General features: G+C 44.6%; 1 protein-coding gene across 6 annotated transcripts in view; it reads right to left on the reverse strand.

The window, feature by feature from the left end:
• Positions 1-22,742, reverse strand: part of DTNA (dystrobrevin alpha) — a 219,347-nt gene that overhangs the window by 164,288 nt on the left and 32,317 nt on the right. For 4 of the 6 annotated variants that reach the window (XM_072330610.1, XM_072330609.1, XM_072330604.1 and 1 more), the window contains exon 1: positions 14,285-14,451. The exons of 1 other annotated variant lie outside the window; for it this stretch is intronic. In XM_072330610.1, coding sequence (XP_072186711.1) covers positions 14,285-14,301 — 17 coding nt within the window. In that variant the 5' untranslated portion in view covers positions 14,302-14,451. Of the gene's footprint in view, positions 1-14,284; positions 14,452-21,268; positions 21,372-22,742 lie in introns of those variants that run through there. One more of the 6 variants, XM_072330607.1, reaches the window with a different exon arrangement.

Genomic DNA, 22,742 nt, shown 5'->3' on the forward strand with positions numbered 1-22,742 from the left:
CTCCAGCATTTCACCACTCTCTGAGTGAAAAACTGCCTCCTAATATCTAACCTAAATCTCCCCTGTCTTAGTTTAAAACCAGTTCTCAGCACATGTGAGCAACTCTGGCATTTTTTTGCCCTAAGGGCTAATATATAGGTCAAACATGGGCACGTTTGCACAAACCACATAAATGCTCCTCACACAAAGGTCAAGGGGTCTACTGAAGTTTACATCCTTCTTCCAAAGCACAGGAATACTGAAGCATACCAAAGACAGTATCTGAGGTTTTCTTTTCACATGAAAATATATATATACCTTATTTTTATGCTAGCTTTGTTCTCAGTCTTACTGAATCACTTAAGCTGAAATATTCCAAAAATACTCAAGCTGAGGAAAGCAGCTGCCCCGAAAGGTTTCATCTCCAATGTTAAAAGTTACAAGAATACCCTGAAAAAACAGGGTACTATACTGGGAGCAGCTGGGCAGCCTTCCTAATTGGCAGTGCTATTACATAGTTAGGACTTTATGTGTTTTGTTTATCACAGACAATATTATCAACTGCTCTCCAGTGAGTTGATAATTCGCAGAAAAATAAAGAGAAGAAGGGAAGCTAAAAGGCGGCAGGGCTGCCAGCCGAACTCAGACGAGTCCAGAAGAAGTGTCTTGTGGCCAATCCGGGCAGTGAGAGACAAAGAAGGATAGTTTGTCTATCAGTCATGCCCTTTCAAAGTTAGATGAAACACATGCCCACACACATCGTACCCACGCAGAGGGCTTTCGCAGCATGAACAGCCTTTGCCTCTCCCAAGGTCATGTGTCTGAAGGCCACAGAGAGCCAAATGGGCTGCCTAAACATGAGTGGAGCCACACAGGCTGTTACGGTAAAATTATCACAGTCATATTCCTGCAGATGAAAAAGAAATCTGAGATGCGTGCTAGTATTAGATTCAAGAAAGAGGATACCCAGATAAGTAGCATGCAGTTCTATTTGTGTGCCAAAAGGAAATCTGGAGCAGGTTTTACACAAACCGACCTTCAGAGAAAGAGGAGCAAAACAGAGCAGATTGCTTCTTCAGAGCAGCAAAAGACCATTTCCAGAGCCAAGCAGAGACTGCGTGCTCAGTACCATGCCTCAGGTCTGTCCACCGACTACCAGGAACCCCTTATTATTCTTAAGCATTCACTGTGTAATGTTGTATCTTCATGGAAAGACTAGATTTAGAACTGCAATAATGCATTTAACTTGTGGGGATCAAAAAGTCAAGCCATAAAGTTCTCACATCGGGTCAAAAGAACTGGAGCACCAGAAATTCTTTCCTTCATGATGAATCATAGACAGACAGAGCTGCCATTTGGAAGATGACAACACAAACGTCTTGCTCAATAATCACTCTCATATAGGATGATGCTTTTAAATCTGTAAGCAGGCTTCTGCACATCTTACCTTTAATAATATGTGATCCTATCTTAGGACTGTCATACTAACATGAAGTGACACTTCTTTACTAAGGGTTCAATGTTTAGCTGACCTTCCATTCTGCCCCGGGCAGGTCAATGAACAGGACTATCAATTCTGTAATAACCAGCTAAATTTTCTTTGTAGTAAGATTTCCAGTAGAGATTACTTTCCAAGCAATTCTACTCATCAGTTTCCTGCAGGGTCAGGAGAACCACTGCTGCTCCAGATCACAAATTGGATGACAGTATAAAACAAGGGCAAATTATAAGTACAATATTTATTAAATAAAAGACAAAAGATAAGACATAAGATAACTAACCGGGTGAGCTGCTAGTGCCAGCAAGCAGCCATCAAAAGCCATACAGGACAGACTCGGTAAAGATAGCTACACCATAACAGCGTAATTAGCATGTAGGGTTTCATTCAGAGATACAGCTGCACAGCATCTCCAAAAGTCAGACACAAATGGTAACGCTACATTCAAAGCTCTGTAAGCTTTATGCCTGCAATCCAGCCTCCACTACTGCTCTATTTCCAGGGCGTGAAATGGGGTTATTTTATGAATGAAGTTATGAATGAATGAGCATCCTTTCCCAAAAACCCATTAGGATGGCAGTCAACAGGGCATCAGGAAGGTGCAGGCTTCTTTCCTTTTCCCCTCGAATGGGAGTGCTGTCCACTGTGTGAGACGAGGAAACACGCTTCTCTCATATCCCATCAATCACAGAGGTTGTGAAGAGCACTCGAGTGTGGCACACTGCCCTGCGGAGGGGTCATTGAGAAGGGAGAAGCAGAAGAGTCTCTACAGATCTACCTGAAAGCACAGAGCACAAACCAGCTGGGTTTCTGGCCACAGAATGAGGTCTAGAACACTACCAGTGCCAAAGAACATCTGGCTTAATCTGCAGAGTTCTTGTGGCATTGCACTTGCTCGTGGTGGGATGGCTCTAGCAAAGTTTCACTATGCAAATCTCAGTAGTGAGATTTAACTCACATTTAAATATATCTGCTGCTCTAAATACTGCTACGGGCATCACAACTGATGTGTTTTCCAGTAGGAAAGGATTTAGGTGAGAACCAGCTACTTATAAAACAGACTTTTCTTCCAAAGAGAACTGCAATGTCTTTTGCTCAAACTTTTGCACTTCAAATAGAAGATAATTTACAAGTGGTAGATGTGTTATCTATCTATGTGTTATCTCCTATGTCACTTCCTCCAGTTTCAGGAAAATCCCCTTCTTTATTTAAAAGCAAAATGGCTATTCATCCCCAAACCACCTCTTTTTTCTGTTTTGTTCTTCCTAAATCAGTACAAGAATTTCAAGTGACCCAAAGTGACCCAGACTGTGACCTACACTCTATCAATGCAGAGCAAAGATGCTATAAAATAACCACAGTCCTCTGCACAGTCACCACCCCAAAGCTAGAAGCTTAGAAGGACAAGACCAGGGAAGCAGAAGTTTCTTTTATCCCACTACCTGCACTGGGCACAAGTGCCATGCAAGGAATGAGACATTCATGGGTTACACGGACAGACAGCTTCTCTGCTTTCTGAGTTGCTTCCTGGAGGCAGCTCCAACTTGCTGTCAGCCCCAGCAGCTGCTGGGGCTCCATGTGGTGCTAACAAGGCTCCTCAGCTTGGCGTTGGCATGGAAGCACATCCTGCCAGCCTGAGGAAGGGACTGCACATGCCTTTGTAGAGGCAATCCAAAGCAAGGTTGCTTGAAGCATTCCACATTCCTCTTTGTTTTATCAGTGACATTTAGAAATGTGTAAGCCTGAAGCCAACCCAAGGGATAACACCCTCTTAAGGAACAACAGCTCACTTGATTTACAAGGGTTGAGTTCGTATGAGAAATGCCCTACCAGTGACCACATGTCCACGCTGTGAACGCATCCAGCAGGCAAACCCCTTGTCCACAAGGAGTCCTGTTGAAACAAAGCAGCACTAAATGCACCATGAGATTCTCATCAAGAGAAAAGCTTGTAGAAAAAAGGTCCAAAACATATTACCCCATATGTGTACAGATACATACGTCTGTAGGTATATCCATATACGCACACCCATCGATACACACAAGAGGTAACTTAACCTGGAGTCATCTGAGCTTTTCACTTTCAAATCTGTAACAAGAGAGTGCTGGTGGAAAGTTAAGAAAACTAAAGCCAAAAAGAGAAAAAGGAAAAGAAAGGCCATTTCAAAAGCCCATCAACATTTCCCCCAAGAAGGTTTTTCACATAATCTTGGTACTGAATGTACTGTATTAAAAGAATTCAGTTAATAGCTGAATCCTTATACATGATTAATGTATTGTATTGCACGTAAGTGCTCTCCTGTTTCTAAGAACATCCAGTCGGGTTATATTCTCATTTGTAATTTATATGCGCGTTCTCTTATAATTACAGTGAAATAACAGTTTGTGGGGAAGTGGTTTCTAAAAGCATGTTGGGCACTACAGAAGATCAAAGCCAAATAAAACTTACATGGGAGCAAAGAGCATGCATGAATAGCATGAGCTTTAACAATGGTCTGAATAAACATGTGTATTCTGAACAGGATGGACTGGGTTTTTCATACTAGCAATTGATCGCGGAAATCTACATCCAAATGAAAAGGCTGAGTAAAGAAGTTTGCACGTATCACCATGATCACTGCTTCAAAACTATACACATATACGTGCCTGGGTTCTCACACACAGTGAGATACTCGCTGCAAGAAGGATCTGTACACATAGTGTTTGGGATCCTACGAATACACTAAGCTCAACAGTAGAACCAACCTCGGCAAATCCTAATACCTAAAGCAGGCAGACTTTATTTCAAAGAGCAGAGGAACAGACAGAGCAGCTGAAACAACATCCAGTCCATATCCCTGCATCATCAAGAAGCAGAAAACAACTGCAAACTGTGACATGCCAGATGTGGCATGTCAGGGTCCAGCCACCTGCTGCTTTAGGGAGGGAGGACACTGAGGCAGTGGGCTGGGAAGGGCATTTTGCATGGCTGTTTAAAATAAAAGGAAGCACTCTGCGGGCGTGAGGTCAGCAGAGCTCCAATCAGTTTCCAGCAGAACTGCTGTTCTTGCTGCCCTGCAGCCTGCTGGGGATTCCAGGTCGGGGCGACAGCTCTGAAAGCTACAAAAGAAGCAGGTTGCCAGCTCAGCCACCTGCATTCTGAACCAAAGCGGCAGTGCTCTGGTATTTATCTTAGCAAAAGTAAGTCGCAAGTGCAGTGACCGACAAGTGAGCAGCAGCCTTTGTGGAATTACTCAGCCATCCAGACCCCTCGCACAACTCGTGCTCCTGCTCCCTGCTTCCCAGGTATCAGATAAAAATGGAAGAGAATGGCATAAGCCTGACTCGAACGACTGGGGCAATGAGCAAAGAACAAAGAATGTCAGAAAAGGTATTTTGCAGAGCATTATGCAGCTGGAATGAAAAGGATAGTTGTTCAGAATAAAAGGAAATGCGGGTAAAAAAAAGCAGTTTGTCAATGTGAAGTTTATTTTTGAATGATTGCACTGAAATACAGGGCTTTGAAGGCAATATCCAAATATCACAATGCTCCTTTAATCTTGAGCTACAAGGATCTTATTTGGCTAAAACAAACTAAAGAGAAATCTCCGTGGCTTAAAATGCCACGAGAATTCTGTGTATCCTCTTTGAAGGAATACTAATCTGCGATGTAATGGGAGAAGAGAAACAAATCCAGGTGGTAACCAGCCCCGTGCCCCGACCTTGGGCTGTTCTGAACAGAAATCCAGGAACTCAGGAAGAAGGGAAGCACAGCACATTCAACTCTGCAGAGCTGAAGGACTGGGATTGCTGGCAGCACTGGGAGAGGTACCTATGGTGCTGTTCACAGCAAGGCTGTGGGATGGCAGGTAATGCACAACACGCTGCCACGCTTCTGCCTGCCCCACTGGATCTCTAGGTTCACCATCTGCAGTGTGGTGAGCAGGACCACACTCTGCACACAGAGTGACTCCAGGGCTGCCTGAGCTTCCCTGCTCTACTGTTACACAGCAAAAACAGTGAAACGCCTGAACAACAGCCAGTACAAAGCATGATCAGAAAACCCCAAAGTAAAAGCCACCCCCAACAACAACAGAGAACTCAGGGTACACAGAACAGGTCTGCACTGTTAACTACTTTGTGTGAATGACTTCAGAGAAGAGAATGACTTCTCTTCTACCTCTACCCCCTGTGTAGTAAAGAAAGGTTTAAGTACTCCAAACGTCTGACCCTAAGAAGCTAAAAACTTGAAATTGCACATGGAATTTTGTTTCTTTCATAAGCTTCAGAAACACGTTCTTTGAAATCCCTGCTGCTCATCCATCAAACAATGTGGAGCTGAATAAATGAAGCAAAGAGGGAAGGTATTACGGGGGCAGCCACTTCTGTCTTTCACTGCATCATACAGCCCTTCACACCTCTAACGATAAGCCCAACCTTGAATAAAACCTCTGCCACTGTCTGACAAAGACTTGCACTTGCTTTTTATCAAAAGATACACATTCTCAAACAGGTTTTTTTTTTTCCCTTTCTCCAAGAAGAAAGTTTTCAGATGCAGATCATATTTCTCCAAGCTGCTGCTGGTACCAATAGCTCCCATGATGGCATTAGCTGCGCCCTACCCATGGAAATGATGCCTCTCCAGTCGCTTACTCTGTTCCTTCCTCCTTCTGCCTCAAAGTGCTCAGATGAGATCCTGTCTTAGAGAAAAAGCAGAGTCAAAGGCCCCTGGCACACTCAGAGCCTAGCCCTGAGCCAGGCTGCGGGATGACGGAAGCTGAAGCAGCACAGAAGGCAGACGTATCAAAGCGCTCTATCACTCACCCTTTAAGCACAGGTAAGTGAGAGCATCTTAATTTGAAACCACTGGTCACCATCTGGTGATAAAATAAAGCAACCCCAAGTGAGTTAAAGCAAGCTTGTGCATCCCAAAGTACTTTCCCTAACCTACACGATGAAAACCATCATCATCTGCATTCACACCGTACAGCCTCGCCCTGGTTAGAGGTTTAATACAATTTGTACTGCCTTTGTTTCTCCTCCTTGTGACTACAAGCTGATTTCATCTTTCCAAGAGACGATCCGCTCCTGAGCACACACACGAGCTGCTACTTCAGAACGTTTCTAACATGAAAGAAAGTTAAGCGCAGAAGGGAGCAGCTGAACGCTATGGAGCAGTGCCGCTCCTAAAGATAGATGCAACTGACAGCCATTTGGATCAGTATGTTAAACGGGACAGAATTAAAGGGTTAAAAAGGGGGCAAGATTTGTTCTCTCCCTGCTTCACAGCTCTTGTGTGTGCTTTTATGAATCCTGAGATGGCAGCAAAACGAGGCCTTGCTGGCCACTGTGAATGAATTATTTCCTGACAAGGCAGGGTGTTTTTCACGTATGTAACTGCTCCAAACAGCTGAAGTGCTCTGCTTCTAATTATTTTTGCTACACATGAAATATTTGAGGAAAATATCTAGGATATCTTTAATTTGTTAATTACCAGCTGGCTCCTACTGTGACTTATTAAGCCACCACTGCAGTGACTAATGCTTCTGACAATACCAAGTTAGCAAAAACACCTTGCGGAGGGATGTGACCTGGCTGGCCCGAGAAGGGCTAGCAGCAGGTGTTTATTTGCAAAATGAGATGGTTTATTGACCCAGACATAAGGCAACCAACATCAGTATCACACGCTGAGTGCTGCAGCCAGCACAGCCCCATACCACCAGGCCTGAGCCAGCCTTCCCCCTCACTCCCTGCAATGTCCCCAGCCCTGCAAGCGGCCACCACTGCCTCATGGCACACCCTGAAAGACCAAGAGCATCTGGGATTTGCCTTGTGTGCTGTTACACCTGCTGCAGGGCAAACATGCGGAGGGAAGGCAGGCCCAATGCCCCTGGTTCAGCTCGCTGCAGCAGGGCTGCCCAGCGGCAAGAGGATGATAGAGGGGCCTCAGGGAGGGCAGGGGCCCTGCATCTGAGAAAAGGAAGATGATGGAGATGTGGTTGCCAGTAAAAGGCTTCCCTGCACACTTCCAGGCACATCCTTTTTCCTCTCACCTCTGAATACAGGTCTTTTTTCTCAGTCGAAGCACTTTGTGCTGAATTGATTGGGTTAATAACATTATAGCTTGGACAGGAACTTACACTTCTTAGCACTAAGTGTGTGAAATAATGTTACTCATGCTGCCAAATCCTCCTGGCGTGGTTAGAAAAGCCGGTCTGCTCCTATGCTGCTGCATTATAAAATCGCTGAACAAACCTATTCTGCTGTAATGGGAAGGGACACGTTTCTTTCCCTGCTGTAAGTAGGTCAATGAAAACATGACGTTGTGAGGATGAAACAGTTTTCCTCTGCTCTCTTCCCCCTAACGGTCGTTTCGAATCATTCTGATTTAATTACACAGTAAGGTTATTAACGACTGATCTATTGGTGGTCCTAAAGCCCAGGCGTTGTGCTTCCTTGCAGGCTGGTTCTAGCCTCGGGTACACGCGTACCATTCATACACATGGTGCATCACTGCACAGCTGAGAAAAGCCTGCAAAGCAATTTGGATGTGGAAATGCAACCATACATTAAGGAACACGAGAAATTTTAACTCCCAGCTCGGAGATTAGCACCGAGCTTTTACGTCAGTACGATCTCTGTTTGAGGATGAACGTCCAATTATCTCCGCTAAATCTAAAGTAGCCACAGCGTGAACAGTGAACTTGCTCTGAGTTAGTTCTGCCATAAACAAAGCCAGAGCGCTTCCAGTGGAGCTATTCGAGCTCACAACAACTGGAGACAGCTCTACATGAGTTTCATCACAGGGCACTAACCAGTAGTTAGCAAAACATTTGACTTACGGTTATGCCTATCTATTACATTCTAATGATAGGTTATCAGAAACTAAAAAACAATATTTTGGGGGCAGAACCCCCCCAAAAAAAAGCAAGAAGGGAAAAAAAAAAGTTACACTGAAGAGAACACAGAATGCCTGAAGTCTTAGCCAACCAAATCTGAAAACCCAAAACGGGTTCTGTGTTCTCACTGACTGCCTCTCCTCTTTCATTCCAGATGGCGTAATACCGTTTTGTTGACATTAACTGGAAAAAGAAAAGTAAGAGTAATTGATTCCCCCGATAAAACGCCTGTCGTGAAGCCTCCCTCACCCGCACAGGCACTCCAAAGGCCCCTCTGCATACAAGTGCTGGCCAAGCATGAGTGACACACTCTCATACCCTCCAGTGCACCCATCCCACACACAGCAGTCTGCCTGGGACAGCAAAGCCCGTCATGTACAAGTGGACGCCACTTGGGCCTCAGCATGAAATCTGTACCCTATAAAAACCCATGACTTCAAAGGGGACTCGGATTTCATCCTAAGAATCCAATTACGCGTTGCAAATTTAGGACGGCTTGTCAAGTGCCAGCTGACAGAGTGATGTCTCCAAGTATTTCAGGATGATGGTATTTGAGCTGAAATGCAAAGCCAGCTGTTTGTATCTTAACTACTCACCTAAGGAACACTTCAAAACGAGGAAACTACACGATGATTAAGTGCCTCTGCACTCTGCACCTCAGCAAAAACTGTCCTGCTCTGCACAGTGACCCGTCCTAACAGAATTAAGGAAGCATGCACTGCAATAAGAAAATAATTCCAGGCACAGGATTATCACCAGTATCAGCAAATCACAGGGCAGACAGAAAAGATCTGTAATCCACCTCCTGCTGCGAGATATAGCCAGATATACTCATGTTTATTAAAGCCATTCCTAGCACATCCAGAGAGGGATACTCCACAGCCTCCACTGGCAGTGTATTTCAGAGACAACATTTTCCTAGGGCTTACCTCATCTTCCTAGCTTCAAGTTACAGCCATTTCCCTTTGTCTGTGGACAGCCTGGTCTGGTGGTTTGGTGACCCTGCACATAGCAGGGGGGTTGGAACTACACGATCATTGTGGTCCTTTACAACCCAGGCCATTCTATGGTTCTATGATATGATTCTATGACCAAGCTCCTTTCGGCAACAGCCCATTCTGTGATTTCCATACTGGGAGATGTTGCCTCCCTCCCTACCTGCCAAACAGACACAACCAAGGTTGGAAAAGACCACTACCATCAATCATCAACCCAACGCCACCATGCTGGCATAAGGGCACAAAGCCCATCTGCTTTATGCCCTCATCAGAGGCAATATACACTGTTTCCAAGTGGGTGCACATTAAATAGCACAAGGATTAGTCCAAGTCACCACCAACTTTTTATTTCTGGTTGCTAAACTCTGTGCTTGACATGAAATTCCACAGACCAGATACTGCAGTCAAACTGAACGTTTCATGTGTATTCATTCAACGAGTTTTGAAGCCAGAGCTAAAGAAAGGAGACAGTCCCACCTGTGCTAAATAATAATAATAGCAATCAGAAATGAAACACTTTTAATTCTGTTGCTAAGAACCGTGTACTTCTCCACATTCTCAAACTAAATCCAGTCTCGTTAAAAGGTGTACTCTGGAAATGCATTGGGAAAGGCTAAGATTAATTCTGTCTGCAGCTGTTATTTGGTAATGAGTACCCAAGGACAATGTTGCTCCTAATGTACTTTTCCGTGCTTTAGCTGAACTTAATTTTGTTGTGCTTGAAAGAACTAGGCACTAGTTGTCAATAAACTGTTTTTAATGCCTACTTGCTCACAGACTTCTGTGTTTCATTCCTTTTTCACTTTCTTTCTTCTTTTTGGGGCTCCACTGAGTGCAAACATCCTTAGAAATTTACAGGGAGGTATTTGATAGTGCAGCCTCATCCTTACAAAAGATATAAAAGAAAACAAGAACTGAGGTACCACTTTCCATCCCTTGATCTCAGAGCAGTCGCAAACAATAAGACGCCAAGCCCTCACGTGGCTTATCAGAGATGATGGGCAGATACTTGCTGTCTTCCGCTCCTTTCTGTGCCCCAGGGAAGGTTAAGTTCAGCAGACGCCACAAATAAATTAATAAGCAGAGATTCATTGTGCCCAGCGCTTTCTCGTCCCATCTTTATTACTCAGAGCACACATCTCAGTGCTGGTTTTATAGCCAAATGTAACAAGAGGCCATGCAATTGGTTCAGAAACCTGGCTTTGTGCAACAGCCCCCTTGGTAGGGGAGGGTAACTTTCTCCAGACTGTTAGGTATCAAAAGCTTTCTCAACTACCATTGCTGCAATTAGATGCATTTTTAAGCATCCCATTAGTGGGAAGTCTCACTGTATTTCCAGGTAGAGTCACTTCATACTGAAATAATTACAGTAATAATTAGCTCAAGAAGTGCTCTGTTGCTTTATACTCATGGAGCCAGGATCAATAGCGAGTGCAGGACTTGCGTGGATTCCCAGTAAATGCAGCTGTGAGACCCCCTTGGCTCATACACGGCTACACAGGACACCCTAATTTCATTAGGTTTGTTTGGTTTTGCATGTTCTCTTCCTTTATGACAGAGTTACAGAATTACAGGCTCGAGGCTTTCTGCAGTGTGGTGCCTTGTGTAAGGCACTGCCTGTCACATTCTGCCAAAACAAATTAGCTGCTGGCACCAGGAGTAGATTCATTAGGACCCAAAGGAAATTATATCACTGAGAGCTGCTCCCAGGTGTGTGTGAGCTCAGAAACATGCCAGCATCTTCTCAGGGAACCTTGGGGAAAAGCCCTTAAACTTTTTACCAAGCAATTCCAGATAATACTCCTCTTTCCTCATCTTCAGCACAATGATCACTGAAAAAACGCTGAAGATGAGGCTAGAAATAAAGACGTACAATAGAAAAAAATGATCACAACAGAAAGGAAATAAGAGCCACAGGCAATAACTGCAGAGACTATTAAGGAAGGATTATAAAGTCCTTATGTACATTCCTGCCACTGCTTTTAACAAGGTTCACAATGGAAAAATCGTATAATTTATTAAAGGAAAAAAAAAAAAATGTTGCAAACCCATATATACCTTTTATGACCTTCCTGAACTCCCATCACAAAGACACTTACAAGTTGATGGTAACAGGTATGAGGCTGAGGCCTGCCTGCTCTGAGACCAAGCATGCTACTAGCCATGGTAAAGTAGGGCTTATTCCCAAGGTATCAACATTTTCCACGGGAAAACAATAGTTTATTAAAGATTTTCCAATTTACCACGAATTAAAGTTGTTATTTCGGACAGGTTCCACACCAGAACATATTTGTTTAAGTCAACCCAACGTGGCATTGCAGCTCCTTATCCCAGGAGCATCTCTTCCTGGTTCAGGTGCCTGTTTCTTCCTGCAGCTGTTTGTTTCTGGCGGCTTCACTTCCCACAATACAAAGCGGGTTTCCCTCTGACGAAGCTCTCCAGCACCTCTTGGACATTTAATTACGAGAGAAGGGCCTCAGATAATGAAAAGGGAACATCACGCTCCTGAACCAATGCTTCTGAAAAGTAATAAACTGCGGTAGGGAAATGCAATTTAATTTTGAACTGAGTCAGGAATTTCCCATGGAACGCTAATTCTATTTTCTGCTCACCTCGGAGTGTCAGTCTATCTTTCTTACGCAGTTTAGGAAGGTTGTGAAAGGTGCGGTGAACCTCTGCTTCCAGATTTGTGAATTCATCCTCCCTGCCCCCTTTTGCCATAGCCCTGGGGAATAGAGAAGTTAATTGTACTAAGCCCTATCAGAGGCTGGTACATCATCTGGAATACTGTGTCCAGTTCTGGGCTCCCCAGTACAAAAAGGACAGGGATCTCTTGGAAAGAGACCAGCAGATGGCCACAAAGATGGTGAAGGGTATGGAGCATCTCCTCTATGAAGAAAGGCTAAGTGAACTGAGTCTGTTTAGCCTTGGGAAAAGAAGGCTGAGAGGGGACCTGATCCAGGTCTATGAATACCTGAGGTGTGGGGGTCAAAGTGGCAAGGTCAGACTTTTTCAGCAGTGTGTGGAGCCAGGACAAGGGGAAATGGCCAGAAACTGGAGCATAGGAAGTTCTGCACAAATGTGCACAAGAACTTTACAGTGAGGGTGACGGAGCACTGGAACAGGCTGCCCAGGGAGGTGGTGGAGTCTCCTTCTCTGGAGATATTCAAGTCCCGCCTGGATGCCTACCTGTGTGACCTGGTGTAGGGAGCCTGCTTTGGCAGGGGGGTTGGACTCAATGGTCTCTGGAGGTCCCTTCTAACCCCTATGATGTGTGATGCTGTGATTCTGAGGCAATGCCTAATCCCTGCAAGACCTGCTATCTAAATACAAGCACTCCCTTCCATTTTGCAGGGGTTTAGAAAAATCAGCTTGTCCAAAGCTGCAGGAATCAAGTGCAAAAGCAAGAAACAACCATAGCTCTGCTAAGACCCACTGTGATGTTTTACTCATCCAACATACGTATTTTTTCCTCAAACTTCTTCTTCCACTTCAATACCAAAACGCCTTAATGTAAGAACCACCTGGCCTGGAATTTTGCATAGGACTGAAGTGTTTAACTAGTACCAACTAGTTAAGAAAACACCCAACTATTGTCAACAATCAGAACTGGCTTAAGTGGCATTTCTCACTCCTGTAATTGTTCTTCTCTCTACAGCTCCACTGAAGATTCTGCATTTCCCCCTCCTTCATCCCCTACATTTAACCACACAGGAAAGAATTCACAGCAGATCACAGAAGTATAGAATCACCACAGCTGGAAAAGACCTCCAAGATCATCCAGCCCATCATTTCCCTTAGTCCAACAGATCTGCTCAGCCAGGTGTTTTTTTACAGAATTCTAGAAAGCTGATCAACAGGTTGATCAACTTGATCAAATGGAAGAAAGACAATCAAACATATCAGATCCATCATCTTTCCCTCAAGCATTTCTATTTCAGTTCATTCGCTTGCACATATTTCGCAAGACGCAGAATGACACTGCACGAGTCTCTTTGTGCTTGTATGTATAACCAGAAATGACTGGTGTTCCAGGAACCTGCAGGCAGTACCCACTTCCTACAGCCTTTGTGGGCACCACCGACACGTCAGAGATGCTGAACCTATTTGGGTGAATGGGCGCCGACGCCAGGTCTAGGAGCATCCCTGCTGCAAACGTGCAGTACTCGTGCCCAAAATACATGACGTTGCCACTTAGGTGATTCTCATAATACAAGATGAATCCACTAGATACTGCAATTACTTTTGGTAAGCTGTGGAAAGAACACGACGCTTTGATTCTTCTTACTCACAGACTCAAATCTTAAGTAAAGACCGTCAGGGGAATGCGTATGTTTTTTTCATTACTGATAGGATTGATTTTGGTTAGAGAAAACATAAAAACCAAAATGTAACTAAGTATCGATGCCAAAAGACAAGTAAGAGCATTATTTGGGAGCAAACAAACACAAAGTTTAAAGATAATGAATACTGTGCTGTGATCAAACTCACACAAGGAAATAGCAGGTAAGCGAATGCACGGCCAAACAAGCAAACAAATACTGATTGTATCCTCTGCACTGTGAAAAGCAGTTTAGCTTTTCAACTCTGTAACAAAAAGCAGCATTTCAGGCAGCCCTGATGAAGGGCAAAGGTTTAAAACAAAATCCAGCCGATAGGGAAACAGCACTCAAAACTGTAAGGGAAAGATTATTAAAGACAAAGACTCACTAAGTACATCAAAACAAGTAACCCCGTGAGTTAACCCTCTGTTGAAGAATAAAGTTCAAACAATCTGTTTTGGGAAAAAAGGGCAAAAGAACTCACGAGGGAAAGCATTACTTGGATATCTACCTTAAAGGAACTCCTGGGCTCTGAAAACTGAGCTCCGAAAGCAGAAGCAAAGCAGAGACACCACCGCAGCAAATGGCTAAAGGCAAGCTGCCTACTTACCCTATGGTATGCACCATGATCCCTCTTGCCACCTCAGTAATCCCACAGAATCCAGAATTAAGGTACTTTTTAAGGGAATATTAGAATCTTGAGAGGAGACAGAGGAAAGCTGACAGGCAGAGCTTTGCGAGGAGCCAGGCAGACAGGGATGAATTTAAGTCCTGGCTCAAGATGCTGTGTATTCTGCGTCTATCTTTAACTTGTAAATGATTTGGTTTCACATTCCTCTGAAGTCCTGCTGGCAGATGCCTTTGTGGAGCTCTTACCAATCACAGGCACCCAGACCCCCCTCCCTCCTCTCCCTCTCCCCAAGCTGACATTCCATCCCCACCTCGCCCCCCATGCACAGCACATACCTCCCACAACACAACACACACAGCACACGCACTCTCTTCACCCCAACAAAAATAACCCCCTTTGCAAGCAGCTCGCACGCACTGCCACCAAACACCGCATTCTGAACATGCTGGTTTACATTTTGGAGGCTCGCTCAGCCTGTGTGAATACACTAAAATAATCCAGTCCTTCCTTGGAAGCTGCTGCAAAACACGCTGTTGTAGCGCTTGGGAATAAAAATGCTTTAAGTGGCACTGCTTATGTTCAGTGTGTGGGGACCTGGGGTCATTGCTCGTGCCAAAAACTACTATCAGCCAAAGTCTCTGAGTTTGAATCCTGCAGTAACTCGTTTAATCACAGAAAGAAATAGGATCACTACAAAGCATTTTCTGTAGGTGTCTGCAAATGCCACCAGCTCGTGGGGCATGAGGGCAAGGGAAAGAAAGGTGTAGAGCAGCATTCTGTCGTATCAAGCTCCAGCAGAAATGCATATTTGGATGCTAATAGCACCTTTGCCCATTCAGAGATCTGTAGAGAGAAACTGAGCATAGAACTAAAAAAGTCCATACTTGATTTTAAATGTTAAGACTCTAAACTTTCATTCTTCTTAAATGTGTGTCTCTTTACAATAGCAATGCACTGCAATTTTTGTTCGGAAGTCAGGCTCCGAAATAATTAAACTGCCGATTCTTGGCAGCTTTCAAGGCAATTAAGTGTGCAACAAAAAAGTCTTTCCACGAAGCACAGAAAGCCAGGATTACTATCGGTGACTTCAGGAGTCGATACTGTTGACGCAAACCCCTGGCTCTTGATATCAACCTTGGGAAGCAGCTGGTTTTTAATCTGTAAGCATGCATTCGGTTGAATACTGCTTGCCATCAGGGTTTCCTTATCTCAAAGACTGGTGCGAAGGGAACAACGCTGTATGTACATGAATTACTGAACACTTAGTATTAAAACTGGAAAACAGCAATTTACTGTCACGACAGTTCAAGCAGAAAAATGCAGTAAATATCTCTGCTTCACAGTCCTTAGCCTCATCTTGCTGCCAGCACAGGTCAGGGCAGGGGGTGTGAGGCCAAGCTGTGTCCATCAGCACTCAGCTAAAAGCACAGTTTGTAAATGCTCTGCCAATGGCCTATTTGATGAGACTTTACACTTCCCAGAACACCCATGTTGAGAGGAGAGGCTGATCTAGTAATAAAAGCAAGTATGCATTTAGTCCGGGCTAACAGAGAAAACAGCTCAAACTTGGAAAGGCTGAAAGGGCTGCAAAAGGATACTCCGAAGGGCTGTGTGTTAGTGAGAAAGAAGTCTGCACTTCATCTCTGATGAGCTACTGTTAACTACGCTGCTGCAGGAGACAAAGTTGGATAAAAACACAAAGTGCACACACAGCCCCTGCTGTGGCCAGTCCTGCAGGCAGGAAGGCAAGAGTTCCTAGCTTGGAATCAGCTAAGGTTCATGCACCTGGAAAAGCTGCCCGCAACATACAAATATTAAGGAATAAACAAGCTGACAAGATGACTCCTGAAGAATCAAAAGATTTATTTTGAGTCGCTAATCTTTTTTACTATTAGCAAATACAGAGCTCAGTATGTTTAATGTCTGCTTTGCAGAGAGCTTTAAAAACTCCAGCAAGCAAAAAAATACGCTACTGACTTCCTGCCAGAAATTAAGGCAGTCGCTCAACTTCTACTCTGCCTTGAGTCCCAAAACTGTGGCTCGCAAGATTCAAGGAACATGTCTATTACTCAGTTTTAGGAGTTGCTGTGAATTGCAGGAACAATGCCTTGCACTGATTTCCAATAGAGCCACATCCACCATTACAGATCTCTCACACCAGAGAAAGGCCTTACATGGCAGTGACTCCCATTCAAACAGAGCAACTCCATGCTGTGTAATGACAACACTGTACCTCAAATCAGTGTTCTTAAACCATTCTGTAAGCATGGGAGACCTAAAGGGCAGATAAGCACCACAAGCAAAGTTAACATTAGGTCTTAAGAAGCACAGTACTTTAGAAGCTCAGAGACACAAACAAGAAAGAACAAAGGCAAGTTGTACTTTTGTGTCTGAGGGCTCCTTTTCATTAACACAACCAGCAAGGAGGAAAACAGCTCTCCATGGAAGAAGGTGTGATGGATCAGAAGTGAGGTGAAGAATTAACACTGAGCTGGTTCTTGGACTCCAATCTACTTCTAAAGAATGCTTAATTGTAGGGGAAACAATGGAGGGGAATCCACAGAAATTTTACTCATCGCTTCTATTTCCTTTACTAGATATGAGGAAAAAGAGATTAGGTTTTGGATCCTCTAAAAGAACACTAAGTATATGCTCCTCAAGTCTCATCACATGTTAATTATAAACGTAAGAGTACGTAGAGGTGGAGCTTTGTAAAACTGGATGCTTCAAATTTCGGGGGAAGCTTGGACGTTGATGTAGACAGCAAGGTCCCATTCCCATGAATGGGACAGAGAGGTCCTATGTCCAAAACCTGTGTCACACAAGCCAAAGTAGAAGACAGGTATCCAGCTCCCTCAGATGAAGAGGTGCACAGCAATACCAGCACCTCACGTGGCCAGAGCTGAGCACAGCGCATGGCTGGGAGGATTACTGCTTTTCCTCTCTTAGCAAGGCCTGTTGCTTAAATACATCACTAAATGCAACACCGGGGAGCACCGGTACCATTAGATTTGAGACATACAAAATACAAACCGGGAATGAGTTACTGTAGAGGCAGGAGCTGTTGTGGAGAGAAAGATGAAGAGGTGAGAGTAATTTGATACTAGTCTCAAGTACAAATACGTAACATGTTTGAAACCATGTGACTTCCTACCCATTTCCAATTTAGCCCAGTGCCTAAGAGGCATGCACTGTCCCTTCATATTCAGCTATTTTTAACGTGCATAGAATTTGCTCTTGATCTTCCCTTGTCTGTCAGCATCTTGAATTCATTTCTCTTGACAGTCTTAAGATTTGGGCTTACTGGGACAAGCAACATTTTTCACCCTACGGGCTCTGTCCTTCTAAGTCTTACTCAGAGTAATTCTTGCTCGCGGGAACAATCTCTTTAACCTCTACAGCTGATTTCAGCACAGGCTCATTCAAGAGTAAGAGCTTTGAGTAGAGGACTGCCATTACATTGACAGGAATGCAGTTCCATGCGTCATGGAGGATCAAACACATGGGCTTTTTTCAGTGATACTTAAATCGACTCCATTACCCCCAGTCTATCTCCAGACTTAGTGACTCAGCTGCTTGGTTACACCAGAAGTCCTGTCCAGTGAGGTCCAACAGGCAAGGTTTGGCCAAGAATTGCCCTACGTGTTGCTTCCCTTCTATCTAGCACCTTTGTAATAAGCCATAATAGTATATCCTGAGTTGGAAGGGACCCTTAAGAATCATCTAGTCCAACTCCTGGCTTCATACAAGAGAATTCAAATTGAAAGCCTATGTCTGATAGTGCTGTTCAAACGCTCCTTAAGCTCTGTCAGCTTGGGGCTATGCCCACCGCCCTCTGGTGAAGAACCTTTTCCTAACCCCCACTCCCAGGGTACTCCTGCCCTGACACAGCTCCATGCTATTCCCTTGGGCCCTGTTGCTGTCAGCAGAGAACAGAGCTCAGTGCTGCCCCTCTACTCCCTGTGATGAGCTGTAGGCTGCCATGAGGCCTCTCCTCAGCCTTCTCACACTTTCTTATACAGGCCCTCCTTTGAACACTCTCTACTAGTTTTATGCCCTTCTCATAGCATGGCACCCAAACCCACACCCAGTGCTGGAGGTGAGGTGGCACAGTGCAGAGCAGAGCAGCACAGCCCCTTTCCTCATGCAACGACAGTGATAGGCCTGATGCACCCCAGAGTACAGGTAGCCTTTTGGGTTGCCAGAACACGCTGCTCTCATTTAGCTTCTTGTCAACCAAGACCTCCAAATCCCTTTTCATGGGGTTGCTCACAAGCTTCTCACCCTCACTATATATACACATATATATACATACACACATATATCCAGAGTTGCATCATCCCAGGTACAGATTCCAGCACTTTCTCATGTTGAACTTCATGTGTTTGGTGGCTGCTCAGCCCAAGAGAATAAAAAAAATAGAGACTGAAAGAGATAGAGAACAGCTAATAAAGTCAATGAGGATGGGGGCTCTTGGTGTCATCCCCTGCTGCTCTCATGACAAAGCACTGTTGAAGCAGCACAGGGGACCAGCATGGCATCACAGCCCCAGCCCTCAAAGAGGAGACAAACTGCTCCAGGGAGATTTGTTCTGGCACCTGGGCACTAAAACGAGTCCTCCTACTGCTCCTAGGAGGCTCACCACCTAACAGCAGGCCTACAGCTCATCACGGGGAGTGGAGGGGATAATCTAAATTGACCATTAAAACCAAGACCTCTGAGATTTAATAAAATCAAAAGAACTTAAATCAGTGAGTCATTGTAAGTCATTTTTACTTCACTGAAAGGAAAAACATGCACATACAAAATGAAACAAAAACCAAAGACAGGTAAACCTAATTCCACCCAGTGCTGAGTCCTGGAAAAGTCCTTCCTGGCCTGGTGGTGCTCAGGGATAAATTAAAAAGGCTGTATCATCCAGTATTGGTTCCCCGCCTGAAAATGCTGAACTTGGAAGGTTTGAAGTGACAGCTGTATTTCATTAAAGTTGCTTGGTGAGCAGCGCATCTAATGAAGATTGTTTTCCTAAGGATTTAAGGACCTTGTTAATTACTGCTCCGGGTGACAGCAATCCCTGTTTCCTCTAAACTCCCATCAATATCCCTATCCCTCAGGAATTGAGAGCTGCCCATGTCTACCTTCAGCTTCCTCTCACCTACCACGCAATCGTGCTGCAACACTATCTCCACAACCATCCTTTGAATTTCCCCAGGCCTTCACAACTGTCCTTCTGGGTGCTGCCATAATCTGGTTCTGAAATCATGTCTGTTCTAACCCTACATGCAAAAGTAGGGATGAGTGCTAAAGAGGAGAGCTCATGGCATCCAATGCCTGAAAAGAATAGCTGAAACATATCAGACTAAAGACTGCAGCACCAAAATTCATCTTGTCACATCCTTATTCTGATATTCATGTCTTTCATCTTAAAATTATGAAGCAAATGGAATATTTTTATTAAGAAAATGGCTCTGCTATCCTTCCTCATTCCAGTACCTTGGTTTCATTGCAATGCTATGTTCTGAAGTGAAAGAAGACTTCCAGTAAGTTCTTTCATTAAGGTGCCACAAATGTTAGGTATTTACATTTGCCTAGACAGACAACCATGGGGCTTTCATGGAAAGTTGGCCAATGTCTGAAGTGTGCGTGCAGGCAGACACACGTGTGAATGAAGAGACATACACTTCTTTCAGGACCGGGAGAAAATAATCTATGAAATACATCCTCTGTTCAGTTCAGCCCAACACAGGAACATCCATCTTTCATTAATCCCACATCCCACCAGAAAATCCTTCCCGCTCTAGAATGAATCACAGAATCATAGAATCACAGAATCATAGAACGGCCAAAGTTGAACAGGACCACAAAGATCATCTGGTTTCAACCCCCCTGCTATGTGCAGGGTTGCCAACCACCAGACCAGGCTGCCCAGAACCATGTCCAGCCTGGCCTTGAATGCCTGCAGGGATGGGGCTTCCACAACCTCCTTGGGCAACTCGTTCCAGTGCATCACCACACTCTGTGAAAAACTTCTTCCTAATATCTAACATAAACCTCCCCTGTCTCAGTTTAAACCATTCCCCCTTGTCCTGTCACTATCCACCCTTGTAAACAACCATTCCCCCTCCTGTTTATATGCTCCCTTCATGTACTGGAAGTCCACAATGGTCTCCCAGGAACCTTCTCTTCTCCGGACTTCCCTCAACCTTTCCTCATAGGAGAGGTGCTCCAGCCCTCTGATCATCTTAGTGGCCCTTCTCTGGACCTGCTCCAAGAGCTCTGAGTCTCTCTTAAGCTCACAGCTTACTTTATTCAACTCTCAAGACAAAAACTTTGGTGAAAGAGGAAAACTGTTTTTGTTTTTGTTTTTTTTTTTTTTTTTTAAAAGAAGGAAAAAAATACCTAGCAAGAACACAGGAGGACGCCTAAAAATCTCACAAGTGATGATGGTTATTGGAGCATCAATATCGAGGGCAGCGACAGGAATCCCACCAGATCAGTTATACAAATGCCAGCAGTGTCTGCCTCACACCCTGAGGTGTGTAGGGCTCTGCAGACATCATGGCAGGTGTCATGGCCACACAGTCATCTCCTGCTATCTGCGTCCCGACCCCATGGCATCCACACGCCCCCTGGATTGGGGCTGGGTCCTGCTGGGAGAGCAGGGACAGAAGGGGATGCTGCTCGCCCGGGGGGTGCGAGCTGGGAGGGAGCATGCAAGGAGAGACAGTCTGGGAGAAGCTTGTCCTACTGCTCCCTCTGCTGTACCCATCCTGCAGAGAAATCCCAAATGTCAGCCGGAGAAGCCGGGATGACAGATGGCAGCTTTCAGTGAGAAATCCGCACGGACCCAGGTGGACTCAAGAAAAGGGAGAAATCGCACTGATGAGGAAGGAAAGACCACCACACGCAGGAGATGGCGCGATGCACGTCTTCCCGCATTCGGCACATTAAATGTCTCTGTACCTGCTAGGAGAGATGTTATCCTTCTGCTTCCAGCACGGCGCGGGGAAAACGGGGAAACAACGCCTCTCCTTGAGCGCGGTCTTCCCGCTTTATAACCTATATTTAGCTGATGATCTCATCCTACGAGGACGGGTGTCACGATCAGCTGCGCGGCTCAGCCTGCAGAGAGGCGCATGAAGCTCCCCAGGCACGGTTGCTTACAGCAGCCAAATGACAAGTTATGCAATGCCGGCAGCAAATGCCTCGCGTACCCTGGGCTCCTCGCAGACATCAAACGGGAAGGAAGAAACACCCGACCTGGGAGTCACGTTAATGCCACACCAAATTTCACACAACAGAGCACAGGCAAAAGAGGTGAAAGGGGAAAACGGGCTTACAGAAAGACAAATAATGATTTGTGAATTATCAATTTGATCATTGCTGAAAGAGCGACTTCTTTAACCCACCACCACCTGACTATTACTCCGGTCAAAAATCCCACCGTGCGCACTGTTTCTGAGGGCTGAGAAATCAGCAGCATTGAATACCACCTACGAAAGACATCTGCAGCTGCCACAAAAATCCCTCTTTGAATACAGTGAAAACCGGTACCCCAAGAAAAATACACGCTTTCAAGTGCTCAGGCATTACAGTGCTTTTCTTGCAATCTTCAGAGCAATATTTCAGCTACCGCAAACTTCCCTTTCAGCCCTGATTTATGGAAATTCAAACCAGAGTAGGGACTACCTCAGATTAAGAAATCACTCTCAAGCGCTTTCCTCCGAGAAGGTGCAAACTCATCAGAATGGGAAGGAATGATTAGAAGAATCAGCACCTCCAGGAGAAGCACACATTTTCCATATGAAAAGAGACGATTAAAGGCTGCAAGTCCAAAAGGCTGGAGTGCAGCATTTAAGATTTGGTGACTTTGAACCTCCAATCGTAACACTCATCTTCAACCGTACAGAGAATTTCAGGAAGTTTTACTGAAAATAAATCCCCAAATCTTCCTAACACCAGTATGAGATTAAAAAAATTAATTAGCGAATTTTAGAAATCAACAGATTAACTGCATTCCCTTTTCCTCCACGACCTAAGTATGATTTCCTTTATATTACAGAACATCTACCGGTTAATGAAAATATCTGAAACTGGATTTTATGATACAACACGGCGATAAAAGTAAATTACATTTAAATGTCAATGGGATCTATGGAACAGGGCAAATCTGAAGAAACACATTCAATAATTTCAAAGTTGTGAATAATTACCATTCAAATGCACTCGGTCATGACCTATTTCTTCTCAAAATGCTTTAATTTTAGCTTTTGCAAAGTTATGCAAGCACAGCAGTACCACAGTAGCAGCAGAACTGATGCAACCGCAACACTGAGCCCTATTGAAAAATCCCACCCTGAAATGAGTGGCTCCAGCAACGCAATACGAGATGATGATCTGGGGCAGAATCCAGTCCATTCTTTCCAATTGTCCTACT

Source organism: Excalfactoria chinensis, chromosome 2 (assembly GCF_039878825.1).
Source record: "Excalfactoria chinensis isolate bCotChi1 chromosome 2, bCotChi1.hap2, whole genome shotgun sequence".
NCBI classification, from domain to species: domain Eukaryota; kingdom Metazoa; phylum Chordata; class Aves; order Galliformes; family Phasianidae; genus Excalfactoria; species Excalfactoria chinensis.